The 17,560-nt window shown below is 39.8% G+C and overlaps 1 protein-coding gene across 1 annotated transcript in view; it reads right to left on the reverse strand.

Annotated features, from left to right (window-relative positions):
- Positions 1–17,560, reverse strand: part of HPSE2 (heparanase 2 (inactive)) — a 732,977-nt gene that overhangs the window by 166,496 nt on the left and 548,921 nt on the right. The window contains exon 7 of the mRNA XM_032281250.1: positions 15,364–15,457. Coding sequence (XP_032137141.1) covers positions 15,364–15,457 — 94 coding nt within the window. The remainder of the gene's footprint in view (positions 1–15,363; positions 15,458–17,560) is intronic.

The raw sequence follows: 17,560 nt of genomic DNA on the forward strand, positions 1-17,560 counted from the left end.
ACTGCAATTTCTGCTTCCTGGTTTCAAGCAATTCTCCTGCCTCAGCCTCCCAAGTAGCTGGCTCTACAGGCACGTGCCTCCATGTCCTGCTAATTTTTGTATTTTTTAGTAGAGACAGGGTTTCACTATGTTGCCCAGCATGGTCTCGACCTCTTGACCTCGTGATCCCCCAGCCTCAGCTTCCCAATGCTGGGATTACAGGTGTGAGCCACTGCGCCTGGCCCCAGTTGTTATTAAATTAATGGTGTATTTTACATTTGTTCTAAGATTCAAGGAAATATTTGTATCTAAGAATCAAGGAAATTAAGGTTCAGGAGATGATAATGATTGAAACTTTGGTGCTCTTTTGTGATAAATATACCTTTCAGATTAGACTCCCCCACTATAATATTATTCGTCTTGTATGTGAAGACAAAGAGCCAAAGTTGCCCTTAGGTCATATTCTCCCATTTGCAGATGCACAGCCAAGTGGGGTCACAGAGGCTAATTTACCTAGAAGTTCATGGAGCTTAAATTTCCAGCTCCCTGCTTTCACAGGCATCTAACAGTATCCTAAGAAGGGCCCTGCTAATGTGTTCATATGGTCAAATATTTATATAATTTGCAGATTTCCTTGTTTTATTTTCCTTAAAAAGGTCCCCATTGTGTAAATGTCAGGCCCCATAAAACTTAGAATCACTCATTAATGTTATCCCAAGGAACTAATGTGGTACCGTTTGTATTTAGGGTCCTGTGCCTTCTCTGAGTACAGGTGACCCTAGAACAACATGGGTTTGAGCTGCATGAGTTCACTTACATATGAATTTATTTCAGTGAAAGTTATATTGGGTGCATCTGCCTCTCCTTCCTGCCTTTTCACGTCCTCCACCTCTTCTGCCTCTGCCACTCCTGAGACAGCAAGACCAACGCCTCCTCTTTCTCCTCCTATTCAGCCTACTCAATGTGGAGACAAAGAGGATAAAGACCTTTATGATGATGATCTGCTTCCACTTAATAAATAGTGAATATATTTTCTCTTTATTCTAACTTTATTTTCTTTCTTTTTTCCTTTTTTCTTTCTTTTTTTTATTTTTTTGGAGACAGGGTCTTGCTGTGTTGCCCAGGCTGGAGTGCAGTGGCAGGACCCAGCTCACTGTAGCCTCAACCTCCCTGGACTCAAGCAATCCTCCCACCTCAGACTCCCAAGTAGCTAGTACCACAGGTATGTGCCACTATGCCCAGCTAATTGTGTGTGTGTGTGTGTGTGTGTGTGTGTGTGTGTGTGTGTGTAGATACAGGGTTTTGACACGTTACTCAGTCTGGTCTCAAACTCCTGGCTCAAATGATCCACCCACTTTGACCTCCTAAAGTGCTGGGATTACAGATGTGAGCTGCCACACCCAGCCCATGATTTTCTTAATAACATTTTTTTTCTTCTAGCTTACTTTATTATGAAAATACAGTTGATAATACAGATAACAAAATATGTACAAATCAACTGTTTATGTTATCAGTAAGGCTTCTAGTCAACCGCAGTCCATTAGCAGTTAAGTTTTGGGAGAGTCAGAAGTTATACACGAATTTTTGACTGTGCAAGGGGGTCAGTGCCCCTAACCCTCATGTTATTCAAGGGCCAACTATATTTATTTGGCTTGTGTTTCTCTTGCCCTCTGTCAAAACCTGATCTTGGGAAAAGATCTTCTATTTGCCATTAAAGCCTTAGTGTTAATTTAAGCCAGTGTAGTCTACCTCTTCTCAGATTGTTTACATTCTTCATCATCATCCTAATGTAGAATGAAAGATTATTCACTCAAATGAAATATCTGAAACAAACAGACTGAAATGTTATTTGGGGGCACAAAGAGACTTTTCCTTCACTCCAAACACAAACACTGAAGATACTCTCCTACTATGTTTATATGTAGATGCAGCTCATAAGGCTATCTAAACTGATTTCCGTCTATTCAACACTACTACAAAAGTTAGCAGCAGATAAGATTATTCTGCAGTGTGAACAGCAGAGACAGCACATATAAATGTGAATGAGATAAGACATTACTTCTTTCATACTTCTAGTGCTTTATTCTGCTCATTGACCTACCCCTTGCTTTGTGCATCCTTCCTTCCAACATGTATTGAGCACCTGCTAAGTGACAGGAACTGAGACATTGAAATATGCAGTCAATATTGCTGAACGAATGAGGGAATTAATGAATTAATCAAGCAAAAACTGATTTTTGTGATGATACCACTGTTTTTTTTTTAAATTATACGTTAAGTTCTTTGGTACATGTGCAGAAGGTGCAGGTTTGCTATACAGGTATACACGTGCTGTGGTGGTTTGCTGCACCCATCAACTCATCATCTACATTAGGTATTTCTCCTAATGCTATCCCTCCCCTAAGCCCCCACACCCTGACAGGCCCCAATGTGTGATGTTCCCCTCCCTGTGTCCATATGTTTTCATTGTTCAACTCCCACTTATGAGTGAGAACATGAGGTGTTTGGTTTACTGTTCATGTTTTAGTTTGCTGAGAATAATGGTTTCCAGCTTCATCCATGTCCCTGCAAAGGACATGAACTAATCCTTTTTTATGGCCGCATAGTATTCCATGGTATATATGTGCCACATTTCTTTATCCAGTCTATCATTGAAGGGCATTTGGGTTGGTTCCAAGTCTTTTTTATTGTGAATAGTGCCACAATAAACATATGTGTTCATGTGTCTTTATGATAGAATGGTTTATAAACCTTTGGATATATACTGAGTAATGGGATTGTTGGGTGAAATGGTATTTTTAGTTCTAGATCCTTAAAGGAATCACCACACTGTCTTCCACAATGATTGAACTCATTCAGAGTCTTCCTATTTCTCCACAGCGGCTTCAGCATATGTTGTTTCCTGACTTTTTAATAATCACCATTCTAACTGGCTTGAGATAGTATCTCAATGTGGCTTTGATTTGCATATCTCTAATGACCAGTGATGATGAGCTTTTTTTTTTTTTTTTGAGACGGAGTTTCGCTCTTGTTACCCAGGCTGGAGTGCAATGGCGCGATCTCGGCTCACCGCAACCTCCGCCTCCTGGGTTCAGGCAATTCTTCTGCCTCAGCCTCCTGAGTGGCTGGGATTACAGGCACGTGCCACCATGCCCAGCTGATTTTTTGTAGTTTTTAGTAGAGACGGGGTTTCACCGTTTTGACCATGATGGTCTCGATCTCTTGACCTCGTGATCCACCCGCCTCGGCCTCCCAAAGTGCTGGGATTACAGGCTTGAGCCACCGCGCCCGGCCAACGATGATGAGCTTTTTTTCCATAGGTTTGCTGGCTGCATAAATGTCTTCTTTCGAGAAGTGTCTGTTCATATGCTTTGCCCAATTTTTGATGCGGTTATTTCTTATAAATTTGTTTAAGTTCTTTGTAGATTCTGGATATTAGCCCTTTGTCAGATGGATAGATTGAAAAAATTTTCTCCCATTGTGTAGGTTGCCTGTTTACTGTGGTGATAGTTTCTTTTGCTGTGCAGAAGCTCTTTAGTTTACTTAGATCCCATTTGTCAATTTTGGCTTTTGTTCACATTGCTTTTTGTGTTTTGTTATGAAGTCTTTGCCCATGCCTATGTCCTGAATGGTAATACCTAGGTTTTCTTCTAGGGTTTTTATGGTTTTTGGGTCTTACATTTAAGTTGTTAATCCATCTTCAGTTAATTTTTGTATAAGGTGTAAGGAAGGGATCCAGTTTCAGCTTTCTGCATTTGGCTAGCCAGTTTTCCCAACACCATTTATTAAATAGGGAATCCTTTCCACATTCTTGTTTTTGTCAGGTTTGTCAAAGATCAGATGGTTGTAGATGTGTGGTATTATATCTGAGGCCTCTGTTCTGTTCCCGTAGTCTTTATATCTGTTTTGGTACCAGTACCATGCTGTTTTTGTTACTGTAGCCTTATAGTATAGTTTGAGTCAGGTAGTGTGATGCCTCCAGCTTTGTTCTTTTTGCTTAGGGTTGTCCGGGCTATATGGACTCTCTTTTGGTTCCATATGAAGTTTAAGGTGTCTTTTTTTCCCCCCAATTCTGTGAAGAAAGTCAATGGTAGCTTGGTGGGAATAGCATTGAATCTATAAATTACTTTGGGCAGTATGGCCATTTTCATGATATTAATTCTTTATATCCATGAACATGAAATGTTTTTCCATTTGTTTGTGTCCTCTCTTATTTCCTTGAGCCGTGGTTTATAGCTCTCCTTGAAGAGGTCCTTCATGTCCCTTGTAAGTTGTATTCCTAGGTATTTTATTCTCTCTGTAGCAATTGTATATGGGAGTTCTCTCATGATTTGGCTCTCTACTTGTCTATTGTTGACATACAGGAATGCTTGTGATTTCTACACATTAATTTTATATCCTGAGACTTTGCAGAAGTTGCTTATCCGCTTAATGAAAATTTGGGCTGAGATGATGGGATTTTCTAAATAAACAATTATGTCATCTGCAAACAGAGACAATTTTACTTCCTCTTTTCCTAACTGAATACTCTTTATTTCTTTCTCTTGATTGATTGCCCTAGCCAGAACTTCCAATAGTATGTTGAATAGGAGTGATGAGAGAGGGCATCCTTGTCTTGTGCCAGTTTTCAAAGTGAATACTTCCAGTTTTTGCCCATTCAGTATGATATTGGCTGTGGGTTTGTCATAAATAGCTCTTATTATTTTGAGATATGCTCTATCAATACATAGTTTATTGAGAGTTTTTAGCATGAAGGGTTGCTGAATTTTGTCAAAGGACTTTTCTGCATCTGTTGAGATAATCATATGGTTTTTGTCATTGGTTCTGTTTATGTGATCGATTACATTGATTGATTTGTGTAAGTTGAACTAGACTTGCATTCCAGGGATGAAGCCTACTTGATCGTGGTGGATAAGCTTTTGGATGTGCTGCTGGATTCAGTTTGCCAGTATTTTATGGAGGATTTTCACATTGATGTTCATCAGGAATATTGGCCTGAAATTTTCTTTTTTTGTTGTGTTTCTGCCAGGTTTTGGTATCAGGATTATGCTGGCCTCATTAAGTTAGGGAGGATTCTCTCTTTTTCCATTGTTTGGAATAGTTTCAGAAGGAATGGTATTAGTTCTCCTTTGTACCTCTGGTGGAATTTGGCTGTGAATCCGTCTAGTCCTGGCCTTTTTTTGGTTGGTAGGCTATTATTTACTGCCTCAATTTCAGAACTTGTTAATAATCTATTCAGGGATTTGACTTCTTCCTGGTTCAGTCTTGGGATGGTGTATGTGTCCAGGACTTTATCCATTTCTTCTAGATTTTCTAGTTTATTTGTGTAGAGGTGTTTTAGTGTTTACAGTATTCTCTGATGGTAGCTTTTCTCTTTTCTTTTCTTCTTTTCTTTTCTTTTTGAGACAGAGTTTCACTCTTGTTGTCCAGACTGGAGTGCAATGGCACGATCTCAGCTCACTGCAACCTCTGCCTTCCAGGTTCAAGCAATTCTCCTGTCTCAGCCTCCTGAATAGCTGGGATTATAGATGCCCACTACTACACTCAGCTGAATTTCGGATTTCAATAGAGATGGGGTTTAACCATGTTGGTCTGGCTGGTCACGAACTCCTGACCTCAGGTGATCAGCCCGCCTCGGCCTCCTAAAGAGCTAGGATAACAGGTGTGAGGCATCGCGCCTGGACGGTACTTTGTCTTTATGCAGGATTGGTGGTGATATCCCTTTTGTCATTTTTTAATTGTGTCTACTTGATTCTTCTCTCTTTTCTTCTTTATTAATCTGGCTTACATCTATCGATTTTGTTGATCTTTTCAAAAAACCACCTTCTGGTTTCATTGATTTGTTGAAGGGTTTTTCATGTCTCTGTCCCCTCAGTTCTGCTCTAATCATAGTTGTTTCTTGTCTCCTGCTAGCTTTTGAATTTGTTTGCTCTTGCTTCTGTAGTTCTTTTAATTGTGATGTTAGGGTGCTGATTTTAAATCTTTCCTGCTTCTCTTGTGGGCATTACTGCTATAAATTTCCCTCTACACATTGCATTTACTGTGACCCAGAGATTCTGTACATTGTGCCTTTGTTCTCATTGGTTTCAAAGAACATCTTTATTTCTGCCTTCATTTCATTATTTACCCACTAGTCATTCAGGAGCAGGTTGCTCAGTTTCCATGTGGTTGTGCAGTTTTGAGTGAGCTTCTTAATCCTGAGTTCCAATTTGATTGCACTGTGGTCTGAGAGACTGTTTGTTATGATTTCCATTCTTTGCATTTTCTGAGGAGTGTTTTACTTCCAATTGTGTGGTCAATTTTAGAATAATTGTGATGTGGTGCTGAGAAGAATGTATATTCTGTTGATTTGGGGTAGAGAGTTCTATAGACGTCAATTAGGTCTGCTTGGTCCAGAGCTGAGTTCAAGTCCTAGATACCCTGGTTAATTTTTTGTCCCATTGATCTGTCTAACATTGACAGTGGGGTGTTAAAGTCTCCCACTATTATTGTGTGGAAATCTACGTCTCTTTGTAGATCTCTAAGAACTTGTATCTGGGTGCTCCTGTATTGAGTGCATATATTTAGGATAGTTAGCTCTTCTTGTTGCATTGATTCCTTTACCATTATTTAATGCCGTTGTCTCTTTTGATTTTGTTGGTTTAAAGTCTACGAGACTAGGATTGCAAGATTGCAACCCTCACTTTTTTTTTTTTTTTTGCTTTCCATTTGCTTGGTAAATATTCTTCCATCCCTTTATTTTGAGCCAATGTGTGTCTTTGCATGTGAGATGGGTCTCCTGAATACAACACATGGATGGGTCTTAACTCTATCCAATTTGCCAGTCTGTGTCTTTTAATTGGGGCATTTAACACATTTACATTTAATGTTAATACTGTTATGTGTGAATTTGACCCTGTCATTATGATGCTAGCTTGTTATTTTGCCCTTTAGTTGATTCAGTTTCTTCATAGTGTCTATGGTCTTTACAATTAGGTATGTGTTTTCAGTGGCTGGTACCAGTTTTTGCTTTCATGTTTAGTGCTTCCTTCAGGAGCTCTCGCAAGGCAGGCCTGGTGTTGACAAAATATCTTAGCATTTGCTTGTCATAAAGGATTTTATTTCTCCTTTGCTTATGAAGCTTAGTTTGGTTGGATATGAAATTTTGGCTTGAAAATTATTTTCTTTAAGAATGTTGAATATTGGCCTCCCCTCTCTTCTGGCTTGTAGGCTTTCTGCTGAGATATCTGCTGTAAGTCTGATGGGCTTCCCTTTGTGGGTAACCCCATTTTTCTCTCTGGCTGCCCTTAACATTTTTTCCTTCATTTCAACTTGGTGAATCTGATGATTATGTGTCTTGTAGTTGTTCTTTTCGAGGAGTATCTTTGTGGTGGGCTCCACCCAGTTCTAACTTCCAAGTGGATTTGTTTACACTGTGAGGGGAAAACCACCTACTCAAGCTTCAGCAGTGGTGGATGCCCCTACCCACACCAAGCTGGCGCATCCCAGGTCGACCTCAGACTGTGCTGGCAGTGGGAATTTCAAGCCAGTGGATCTTAGCTTGCTGGGCTCCATGGGGGTGACTTCCCAGCTTCAGTCCCCTTTCCAGGGAGCGAACAGTTCTGTCTGGTTCGCATTCCAGGTGCCCCTGGAGTATGAAAAAAAACCCCACAAACTCCTGTCATTAGCTCAGTGTCTGCCCAAATGGCCACCCAGTTTTGTGCTTGAAACCCAGGGCCCTGGTGGCATAGGCACTGGAGGGAATCTCCTGGTTTGCCGGTTGCGAAGACCATGGGAAAAGCACCATATCTGGGCTGGAATGCGCCATTCTTCCCAGTACAGTCTCTCACAGCTTCCCTTGCCTAGGGGAGGGAAATCCCCTGACCCGTTGCACTTCCCGGGCAAAGCGACACCCCACCCTGCTTTGGCTCATCTTCCGTGGGCTACACCCACTGTCCAACCAGTCCCAACGAGATGAACAAGTTACCTCAGTTGGAAATGCCGAAATCACCTCCCTTCTCCATCAATCTTGCTGGGAGCTGCAGACTAGAGCTGTTCCTATTTGGCCATCTTGCCAGCAGACCTCTAATTGCTCCTGATACTACTGTTCTTACCATAGTAATGTGTTTTCATTTTCCAGTTTTCTTCATTAGAGAAGGTTAATATTATCATTGTCCTCATGTTTCCTTTAATTCTGCCTCTAGTTATTCTATGGTCTTCAAGGATGAGTGGGTTTGTGTTTGTTTGTTTTGTTCCTTTCTTCTTACTTACTAAGAGATTCAAATAAGCAGGTTAACTGGAAAGCTGGTTAAAAGCAAAGGTTTCCTTTAAAATCTATTAATTACTTCAAAGGAATTACATGTCCTTCTGCCTTACTTCCATGGTCCTGCCACTACGATATATTGGAAGAAGTGGCATAATGTCACAGCATTTATTAAGACTTCAAAAGAGTTGATTTGTATTAAATATAAACAACCATAAGCAGTAATGATGTTAAAAGAATGATCATGCTCATATGATGAACCATACAAGCCATTCCCATGAATGGTTTGAACTGTGCAAATTAGAGGGAGTCTAACTTTAGGTGTTAGCCTCAATGTCACTTCTTCTGAGAGGACTTCCCTGGTTTTCTTTCCTTTAAAAACTAAGGTGGATATTTCCCACCATGGACTCCTATAGCATCCTGTAATAGGAATCATAACATCTTATTACTGTTGACTGTTTTATTATCAATTTTCTCACTAGACCATAAGGTCTATGAAGACAAGCATCACGTCAATCTTGCTGACCATTTTGTTCTCAGGGACCTGGAAAATTCTAAGAATGTTACAAATAGTCAATACACGAAGGAAGGAAGGGAAGAAAGAAGAAAACAGAAGCAGTTTAGAATGGCTATTATAAAGAAGACAGAAGAAATGCTGTGAGGTATGGAGAAAAGAGAACTGTTACACACTGTTAGCGGGAATGTAAATTAGGACATCCATTATGGAAATCAATATGGAAGTTCCTCAAAAAGCTAGAAATATAATTACCGTATGATCCAGCAATCCCAGTTCAGGGTATGTAACAAAAAGAAAATATGTCAAAGAAATATCTGCACTCTCATGTTCACTGCAGTACTATTCACAGTAGTCAAGTTATGAAATCAACATAAGTGTCCATCAACAGATAAACGGAGCCAGGTGTGGTGGCTTAGGTATGTAATCCCTGTATGTTTGGGTAAGTGGGGCGGGAGAATCACTTGAGACCAGAAGTTTCCAGCCTGGTCAACACAGCAACACCCTGTCTCTACAAAAATATTAAAAAATTAGCCAGGTATGGTGCTGTGGGCCTGTAGTCTCAGCTACTTGGGAGGCTGAAGCAGGAGGTTGGCTTGAGCCCAGGCATTCAAGGCTGCAGTGAGCTATAATTGCACAGTAGCTCAATTTTTTTTCTCAAGAGAAAAACAAAAGAATGGATAAAGAAAATGTGGCACATATATTCATGGAATACTATTGAGCCATAAAAAAAATGGGATCTTGTCATCTGAGGCAACATGAATGAGCCTGGAGGACATCAGGTTAGTTGAAATAAGCGAAGTATAGAAAGCTAAATACCACATATGTTCGTTTATATGTGGAAGCTAAGAAATTTGATGACATAAAAGTAGAGAGTAAAACAGTGGTTACTAAAGGCTTGGAAGGGTGGGGAGTGGAGATAGAAGAGGCTGGTTATCAAATCCAAAATTACAGCCAGATAAAAGGAATACATTCTAGTGTTTGATAGCACTGTAGGGTGATTATAATTAATATAACTTATTGTACATTTTCTAATGTATAGAAGACTTTGAATGTTCCCAACACAAATAAATGATAAATGTTTGAAGTGATAAATGTGTGAATTATCCTGATTTTTTTTTTTTTTTTTTTTTTGAAAAAGAGTCTTGGTCTATTGCCCAGACTAGAGTGCAGTGGTGTGATCTCGACTCACTACAACCTCTGCCTCCTGGGTTCAAGCAATTCTCCTGCCTCAGCCTCCTGAGTAGCTGGGATTACCGGTGCCTGCCACCATGCCCAGCTGATTTTTGTATTTTTAGTAGAGATGCCATTTCACCATGTTGGCTAGGCTGGTCTCAAACTCCTGACCTCAGGTGATCTGCTCGCCTCAGCCTCCCAAAGTGCTAGGGTGACAGGCATGAGCCACCACACCTGACCAAGTTATCCTAATTTGATCATTACACATTGTATACACATATTGCAGTATCACTTTGTACCCCATAAATATGGACAATTATTATGTATCAATTAAAAATAATTTTAGAAAAAAGGAAGGGAGGAAGGAAGAAATTTTTCAAATATTGGGGCAGCCAATGGTTGAGTTTATTTAGTATTCAAAATGCAATAATATAGACAGTACTTTTGGAAACATTTCCTTTATGACTGGGATTTCACCAACGCCTTCCTGTGCTTATTGAATTACTGAAAATAATATCAAAAAGTGTTATTTCCTCCTCTGATTCCTCTAGGAGATGAAGACACAAATCATAGAGTCCAAATGACTTCAGCCAAAGTGGTTCTTCTTGGTTCTTAAGTCATTGTTTTGGAGTCAGCCCAGCTATCCAGACTGTACCATCTGCACTGTGTCCTAAACATCTCTTACTTTCCCATCTAACTCTTCCCTGTATTTTTAGATTATCAACTCTTTCCTTTGACTCATCTCCCAATGTACAGATGATCATCATAATTCTAATGAAAGGGAAAGAATGTGCGGATCATCCAAAGGGGTGAGTTGTCCACACATTGTTCAAACATGTCTGTTTGGCTTTCAGATGTGTCATGCAGATTTTCATATAACCAGATAATTCACCCACTGCTCAGAAAACTGAGAATTCTTCTCTAAGTGGCAGTCCAAATTTGCAAACCACAGCTGTTTTTAGCAATTGAGTCATTGCCTTTCAGTTGCCAAAAGTATCACCTATCATATTCCCCAGAGTTCAAAGAAAGAGGAAAGAGGAGAAAAAGCAAAGAACAAGTTGAGGATAAAGGTAATGTAAAGCTTCTCTACTCACAGAAATTATTAAAAATAGCTATAATAACTATAACAACAATAATAACAGCAATAAGAACTAGCATTCAATAACAATGAACAAAACAGGGCTTTCTCACAAGACTTTACTAATCTCTAAGAGGGAGGGAGAATAATATCCTTAGCATCTTCATTTTACAAACAAAGAGAGAAAATCAGAGAAATCAAGTGACTGGCCCAAAGCCACACAGCTATTAAGCCAGGCCATCAGACTTCAAATTCTGACCCTAATATCCTATTTAAACATCCTCATCGCTGATTTATCAAGCCACTCCCATATGGCACCATTTTGGTGAAAAGTCTGCCCCTTTTCTACCACTGTGGGCCTGATGAGGTCCTTAGGACTTCACTTCTACAAATAGAGAAGAAACAAAGATGATACTTCTAGCTTTGGGGTGAAGGTTGTAGGTATATAGACATTAAAACCTTACTTGGAAGGCCAGGCACGGTGGCTCATGCTTATAATCCCAGCACTTTGGGAGGCCAAGGCGGATGGATTGCCTGAGCTCTAGAGTTCAAGACAAGTGTGGCCGGGCGCGGTGGCTCACGCCTGTAATCCCAGCACTTTGGGAGGCTGAGGCGGGTGGATCACGAGGTCGAGACCATCCTGGTCAACATGGTGAAACCCCGTCTCTACTAAAAATACAAAAATTAGCTGGGCATGGTGGCGCATGCCTGTAATCCCAGCTACTCAGAAGGCTGAGGCAGGAGAATTGCCTGAACCCGGGAGGCGGAGGTTGCGGTGAGCCGAGATCGCGCCACTGCACTCCAGCCTGGGTAACAATAGCGAAACCCCGCCTCAAAAAAAAAAAAAAAAAAAAAAAAAAAGACAAGCGTGGGCAAGATGGTAAAACCCTGTCTCTACCAAAAATACAAAAAATGAGCCAGGCGTGGGGGTGGCGTCTGCCTGTAGTCCCAGCTACTCGGGAAGCTGAGGTAGGACTGCTTGAGCCTGAGGTTCAGTGAGCTGAGATCCCACCACTGCATTCCAACCTGGGTGACAAAGTAAGACCCATCTCAAAAAAAAAAAATTAAAAACTAAAAATTAAAAAAAAACAAACCTAACTTGGTCCATCTCTGAACTGGTTTGAGGAACTTACAAGAAAGCCATTTGGCTAGTGTGCTCTAGTTTGTACTTTGGACCCTAACTCCCAAGAACCTTCCTCCCCACCCACCAGAGACTTCAGGAACAGCCAAAGCAACATTTCAACAAAGTTTGGGTATCCTGCTCTAGTCCCCTAGCTCTCATGTCCCCAGGGAAGGTCATTGCTTAGCACACCTTGGGTTGTGGTGAGAGAGACTCTCATCTTGGAGGCCCTGACAACTGGGTCCAGGCTGCTGCAGCCAATGAGAAGTCTATCAGATGGTTCAAATCTCAGAGAATCCATGGTCCAGCAACATCTCTAGCATATACTCATGTAAGGCAGTATCTGGCAAAAGCCTACTAAACAAAACAGGGAGGATGAAACTGTGGAAGATCATATGCTCCAAAAATGACTGCAAAAACATTTCTGGTCTTACATGCTTTTCAGAATCTTGCCACTCCCTCATCAAAAGAAAGATTTCATTTCTTTTCACCTTGAAACTTTGTAGTCCCAGCGACTACTTTAATCAATAGGATATGGCTAATGTGATAGCCCTGTGACTTCTAAGGGCAGGATAGAAAAAGTGATACAGCATCACCTGTCAGACATGTAAGTGAACAAGCCTGATGGTCCCAGATGCTAACCTTTCAGTAATCCCAATTTTCAGGTCTTTTAGCTCAGGCTTCAGACATCGTGGAGCAGAGATAAACCATCACGTCTGTAACCTTTGAGAATTTCTGACCCATACAATTCATTGGCTTAATAAATGGCTGTTTTATGCTACTAAGTTTTGGGGTAATTTGTTGCACAGCAAGAGATAATCAGAATAGGAATCCTGGTTTGAGGGTACCCTGGGCATGTTCTGTTTGCATTTGCCAAAAGGCAAGTCCAGACACTGCTGCTAAGCCTAGCCCTCCCCAGCCAGGTGCTTTCTGCATATAGGCCATCTCTTAGGGGCCCTACTCTTCCTCCCTGTGACAGCACTTCCTCTTCCCCTTCTAAGTCCATTAGGCTTGTTTTTAAAGATCTGAATACCAATTGTGCACAGGATTTTAGCTCTTTTTCTTAAGTTTCTTGGGCCCTGGATAAGTTGGGAGGCAAGTTCAGCCACTTATTTTAGTTTTCAAACTGGTTCATATGTTTAAGGCATATGCAGTGGGGGAGGGCTATGGGAAGTTGGGAAAAAGGAAAGAACCTAACTTCCAACACCTTTATCTTAATTCTGACCTAGAGCCACTTGCTCTACTTAAATAATAACATAAGTACAGTTAGAACCTTCATTCACAGTGCCGTGACAGAACTGAATCATTTTACTTACAACCACCACCCTTAAATTCAAAACTGGAAAAGCCAAAACTCTAGGAACTTGACTATCTTACACACTATTGTAATATAAACACTTAGAATAGTATCTAGACATAGTAAACACTCAATAAATATTTATTGAATGAAACAATAAACAAATGAGTTAATGATAGAAAATTCTTCCCTCCTTGTAGAGGGAGATATATAATATTAGATTAGCATAATGTGTTTAGAAAACTAGAGTATTCAATAGGTTGACATTCTATTGCATTAGGTAATGTGTTTTCAATCTGCTGAAACTAAGTGTTAAAACTTACTTTACCTTGAGGGCAGAGATCATGTCTTATACCATTTTGTATCCCCAGCATCTGGCACTTTGCCTTAGGTACTCACTAAGTGCTCAGTGAATATTTTTCATTAAATGAATATCAAACAGGAACTGGTAGAAATATTTGAAATCATTTAGTTCTCCTAGGCTTTGCCTAGTGGAAGGCAGTGACAGATAAGGGGGATCAGATTGGGATGCAGGCCTCCAGAAGTCCTGAGGCTTCTCAGCCTATCAAACTCTTGAGAACAAAAGAACTCCAGAGGCTGTTTATAATCTGAGTATGACACTGGGTGAATACAAAAAAGGTAAAGACTTCGACTTTAGCTCTCAAAACTGATCCTGTGATTTCTTCAAATAGGATTTTCTTTCAGAGCTATATATGAGCTATTCATTTTTCTATTAATTCATCTCATTTATTGAGGGCCTACTTGTTACAATTTTTCTGCAAAGATTTGTTTAATCTGCTCAAGAAATAGCAAACTATTCAAAGGGTCTCCATTCTCTGGAAAAGAACTTCAACTGGGCAACAGAAAATATATTGTGGAGGCCCATGACAATTGTAGACATAAAATCCTCACAATTTAGAATTAACTAATCCAATGTATTTCAAAACGTGATCCTAGAGTTATTAGCATTATGGAAAATCACCTGACACATTATTGAAACTAGAGACCTCTGGGATCCACTCCAGCCATATTAAATCAGAACATCAGGAGTGAAACTGGAAACTTTAATGAGCACCACTGGTGATTTTGATTGTATTTGAGTCTGAGAATCACTGACCAAAGGTGTCTTGCTGATAGCACCTACATGCAATTGCTTAATATAATATAGCTTTCCTCTCATTTTTACAAAATTAAGATCTTTCTTGGCTAATTCTAAGACACCTAGGAAGAGTGTAAATATGGCTCAGAATTGCCAATGCCGCAGACTGGAATTTCACTGAATGAATGTAATCATGCTCTCCTTAAAGTAACCTAAAACAAATCCCTCCAAAAAAGAAAACATAAAGTAAATCTATCCTTCCTTTGTGAAACTAACAATTTAGAAGCAAACTATGAACAAATACTTCATATTAAAGTAGAGATGTTTTAGGTCAGGCACAGTGGCTCACGCCTGTAATCCCAGAACTTTGGGAGGCTGAGGTGGGAGGATCACTCAAGATTAGGAATTTGAGACCAGCTTGACCAACATGCTGAAACCTTGTCTCTAATAAAAATATAAAAATTAGCTGGGTGTGGCAGCTTGCGCCTGTAATCTACTTGGGAGGCTGAAGCAGATGAATTGCTTGAACCCAGGAGGCAGAGGTTGCAGTGAGCTGAGATCATGCCGCTACACTCCAATCTGGGCAACAGAACAAGACTCCATCTCAAAAAAAATAATAAAAATAAATAGAGATGCTTTAAACCTTGATATGGCACACACAGATTCTTTTCAATTTGTAAAACAATGAATGACAGGCAACAATTGTAATGGGGAGCTTGTGACTATGTCCACCTGGTCTGCACAATTTTCCTTTTTACCCTGGTTCCCACAGTGCTGAGATCCAGCTGGAACCTTGTGTCTTTCTCCTTGCTTCACCCCCAGACTCGCTTCTTTTCTTACCAGGATACTTTTACTCACCTTCTGAATTTTCCTAATCTGGTCAGAGAGTGTTTCTAATAGGCGAGTTTTCAGGAAGTCCATCACCTTGACCACCCGGCCATCAATGTAGCAACTGGAATAAAAATAAAATAAGAATCAGATAAAATATCAAACAGGGGACTACAAATACAGTTCTCTAGCCAGGGGTCTCTGACAGACCAGGGTTCCACTGGGCTTTCATATTCTAAAAGGTTTTCACCCTGGCTACTTTTCAAACAAATAATATCCTTTTTATCTTCTCCATTTTCATCTCTATTTGTGGGCTAATACTGATAATTTTTTTCAACTTTTGTCACATGAAACCCCCTTGCTTACTTGACAGAATTGATGGAAATTCCACAATACAAATTAGGTAATAAGGAAATGATTATTTTTTTTCCCATTGGGAAAGTAATTTAACACCCATTCCATGCCCATTGCTAATCCCACCTTAAAGTATTAAGGTGTGTGAGAGTTTTGAAGACTACTGAATCATTTTAATAAGTTTTTCCATACCTTTAAATAAGAAAGTATACACCAAAGCAAAAATCTGACAGTGTGGTGAGTCTCCAGCTCACTCCTGTGGGCAAACACTCTGTAGTCAACCTACTACCAACGTATGCTGTGGTTGCCTACTACCTCCAGAATGAATGAACAAATGACTGAATGAATGTACAAAGGTGGAAAAGCCCTCGCCTAAAATAGTGACCAGTGGTACTCATTGGTTTTTGTTTTGGTCTGGTTATGAATTGAATCAGTTTCTAAATGCTTATGATTCCTGGGTGCCTTTTCCAATCCACTAAGTTATCCTTGGCTGTTGGCTAACGATAAATTATTTAATTTTAAAGAAGCAGCCACTCATCAGTACATATTATAGAACTGTGTGAAAATTATTTTTAATTTCAAATCGCTATACCAACATGTGATGTATTGGTATGGTTAATTTTTAAATTTTTGTTTTATTGTAAGACAGGTGCTTTCGTTGAGGTGAGGGTAGTAAATGATCTACCCACTGAGCCTTCCTTTTGGAATACCACTTCAAGACATTCCCACAGAATCTGTGCTTAAACTATTGGAATGTTGGAGCAAATTTGGGTTTTAGCCAGAAATAGCTGAGTTCAAATTCCAGATCTGGTATTTACTAACTATATGATCTTGGGCAAGTTACTTGGTCTCTATGGGCCTCAGTTTTTTTATTCTTAAAAGAGGGATAGTATATCTTCTCCTTAGGCTTGAGAATTAATGAGACAACAAATGTAAAGTTCCTGGCATACAGTAGGCACTGAACAACTTTTACTTCTTTCTAATTGTCAGCCCACAAAGAGGGGGTTATAAACAATAGGAGACTGATTAAGTAATGTGTAAATACAGAATACTATAACAGTGGAGCTGCTGTGTCAGAAGGTACATGTATTTGAAAATTTTTGATGGTTGCTTACATTAGGAAATAAAACGATAACATGTCCTTTGCCTCATCCCTAGTATAGATGCCAAACTTAGATCCAGTGAATACTTACCATGTACAACACACAGTGCTGGGCATATCCACATCCATTATCCTATCTCATAACCTATTCATAGTAGTACTTCTTAATTAGCACCTCTGATTTTTGCAAAAAAGATGAGATACATGGCATACTACGTGAAGGCCAGACACATTGAGACAGAGTTGTGCTAAAATTAAAAATAATTTATGGAATGCTAATCTAATACACATTTGAGGACATGAATACTTGCTATATTGTATGGTGACCAGGAATATGACAAGTAATGCATTATAATTATTCTTTTATTTTTTCATCAAATATATTATAGTTTCCTCTTTTCTCAGTTCCCCAGTAACTACATTAAACATCAGTATTTATAATTTTTGTTGGCAACACACATAGTTTAATATTTATTGAGATAAAACTGCCAGATGTAATTTTTCAGTGTGTAGGATTTCCTGTGAAGAAGCTCCCTAGCCTACCCAATCTGTGGCCATGGTTGAGGGTTCCTTCACTCTTTTCCTCCTTCCTTTTCTTAAGTACGCAGAACCTGGAGTTAGAAAACAACCTTGGTAAATCCCTTCTTTAAAATGGATTTTAAAACAATCCAAATCTGGCCAGGCACGGTGGCTCATGCCTGTAATCCCAGCACTTTGTGAGGCTAAGGCAGGCAATCACAAGGTCAAGAGATCGAGACCATCCTGGCCAAC

This window comes from Sapajus apella, unplaced genomic scaffold, assembly GCF_009761245.1.
Source record: "Sapajus apella isolate SASKATOON/1434 unplaced genomic scaffold, GSC_monkey_1.0 scaffold13, whole genome shotgun sequence".
NCBI classification, from domain to species: domain Eukaryota; kingdom Metazoa; phylum Chordata; class Mammalia; order Primates; family Cebidae; genus Sapajus; species Sapajus apella.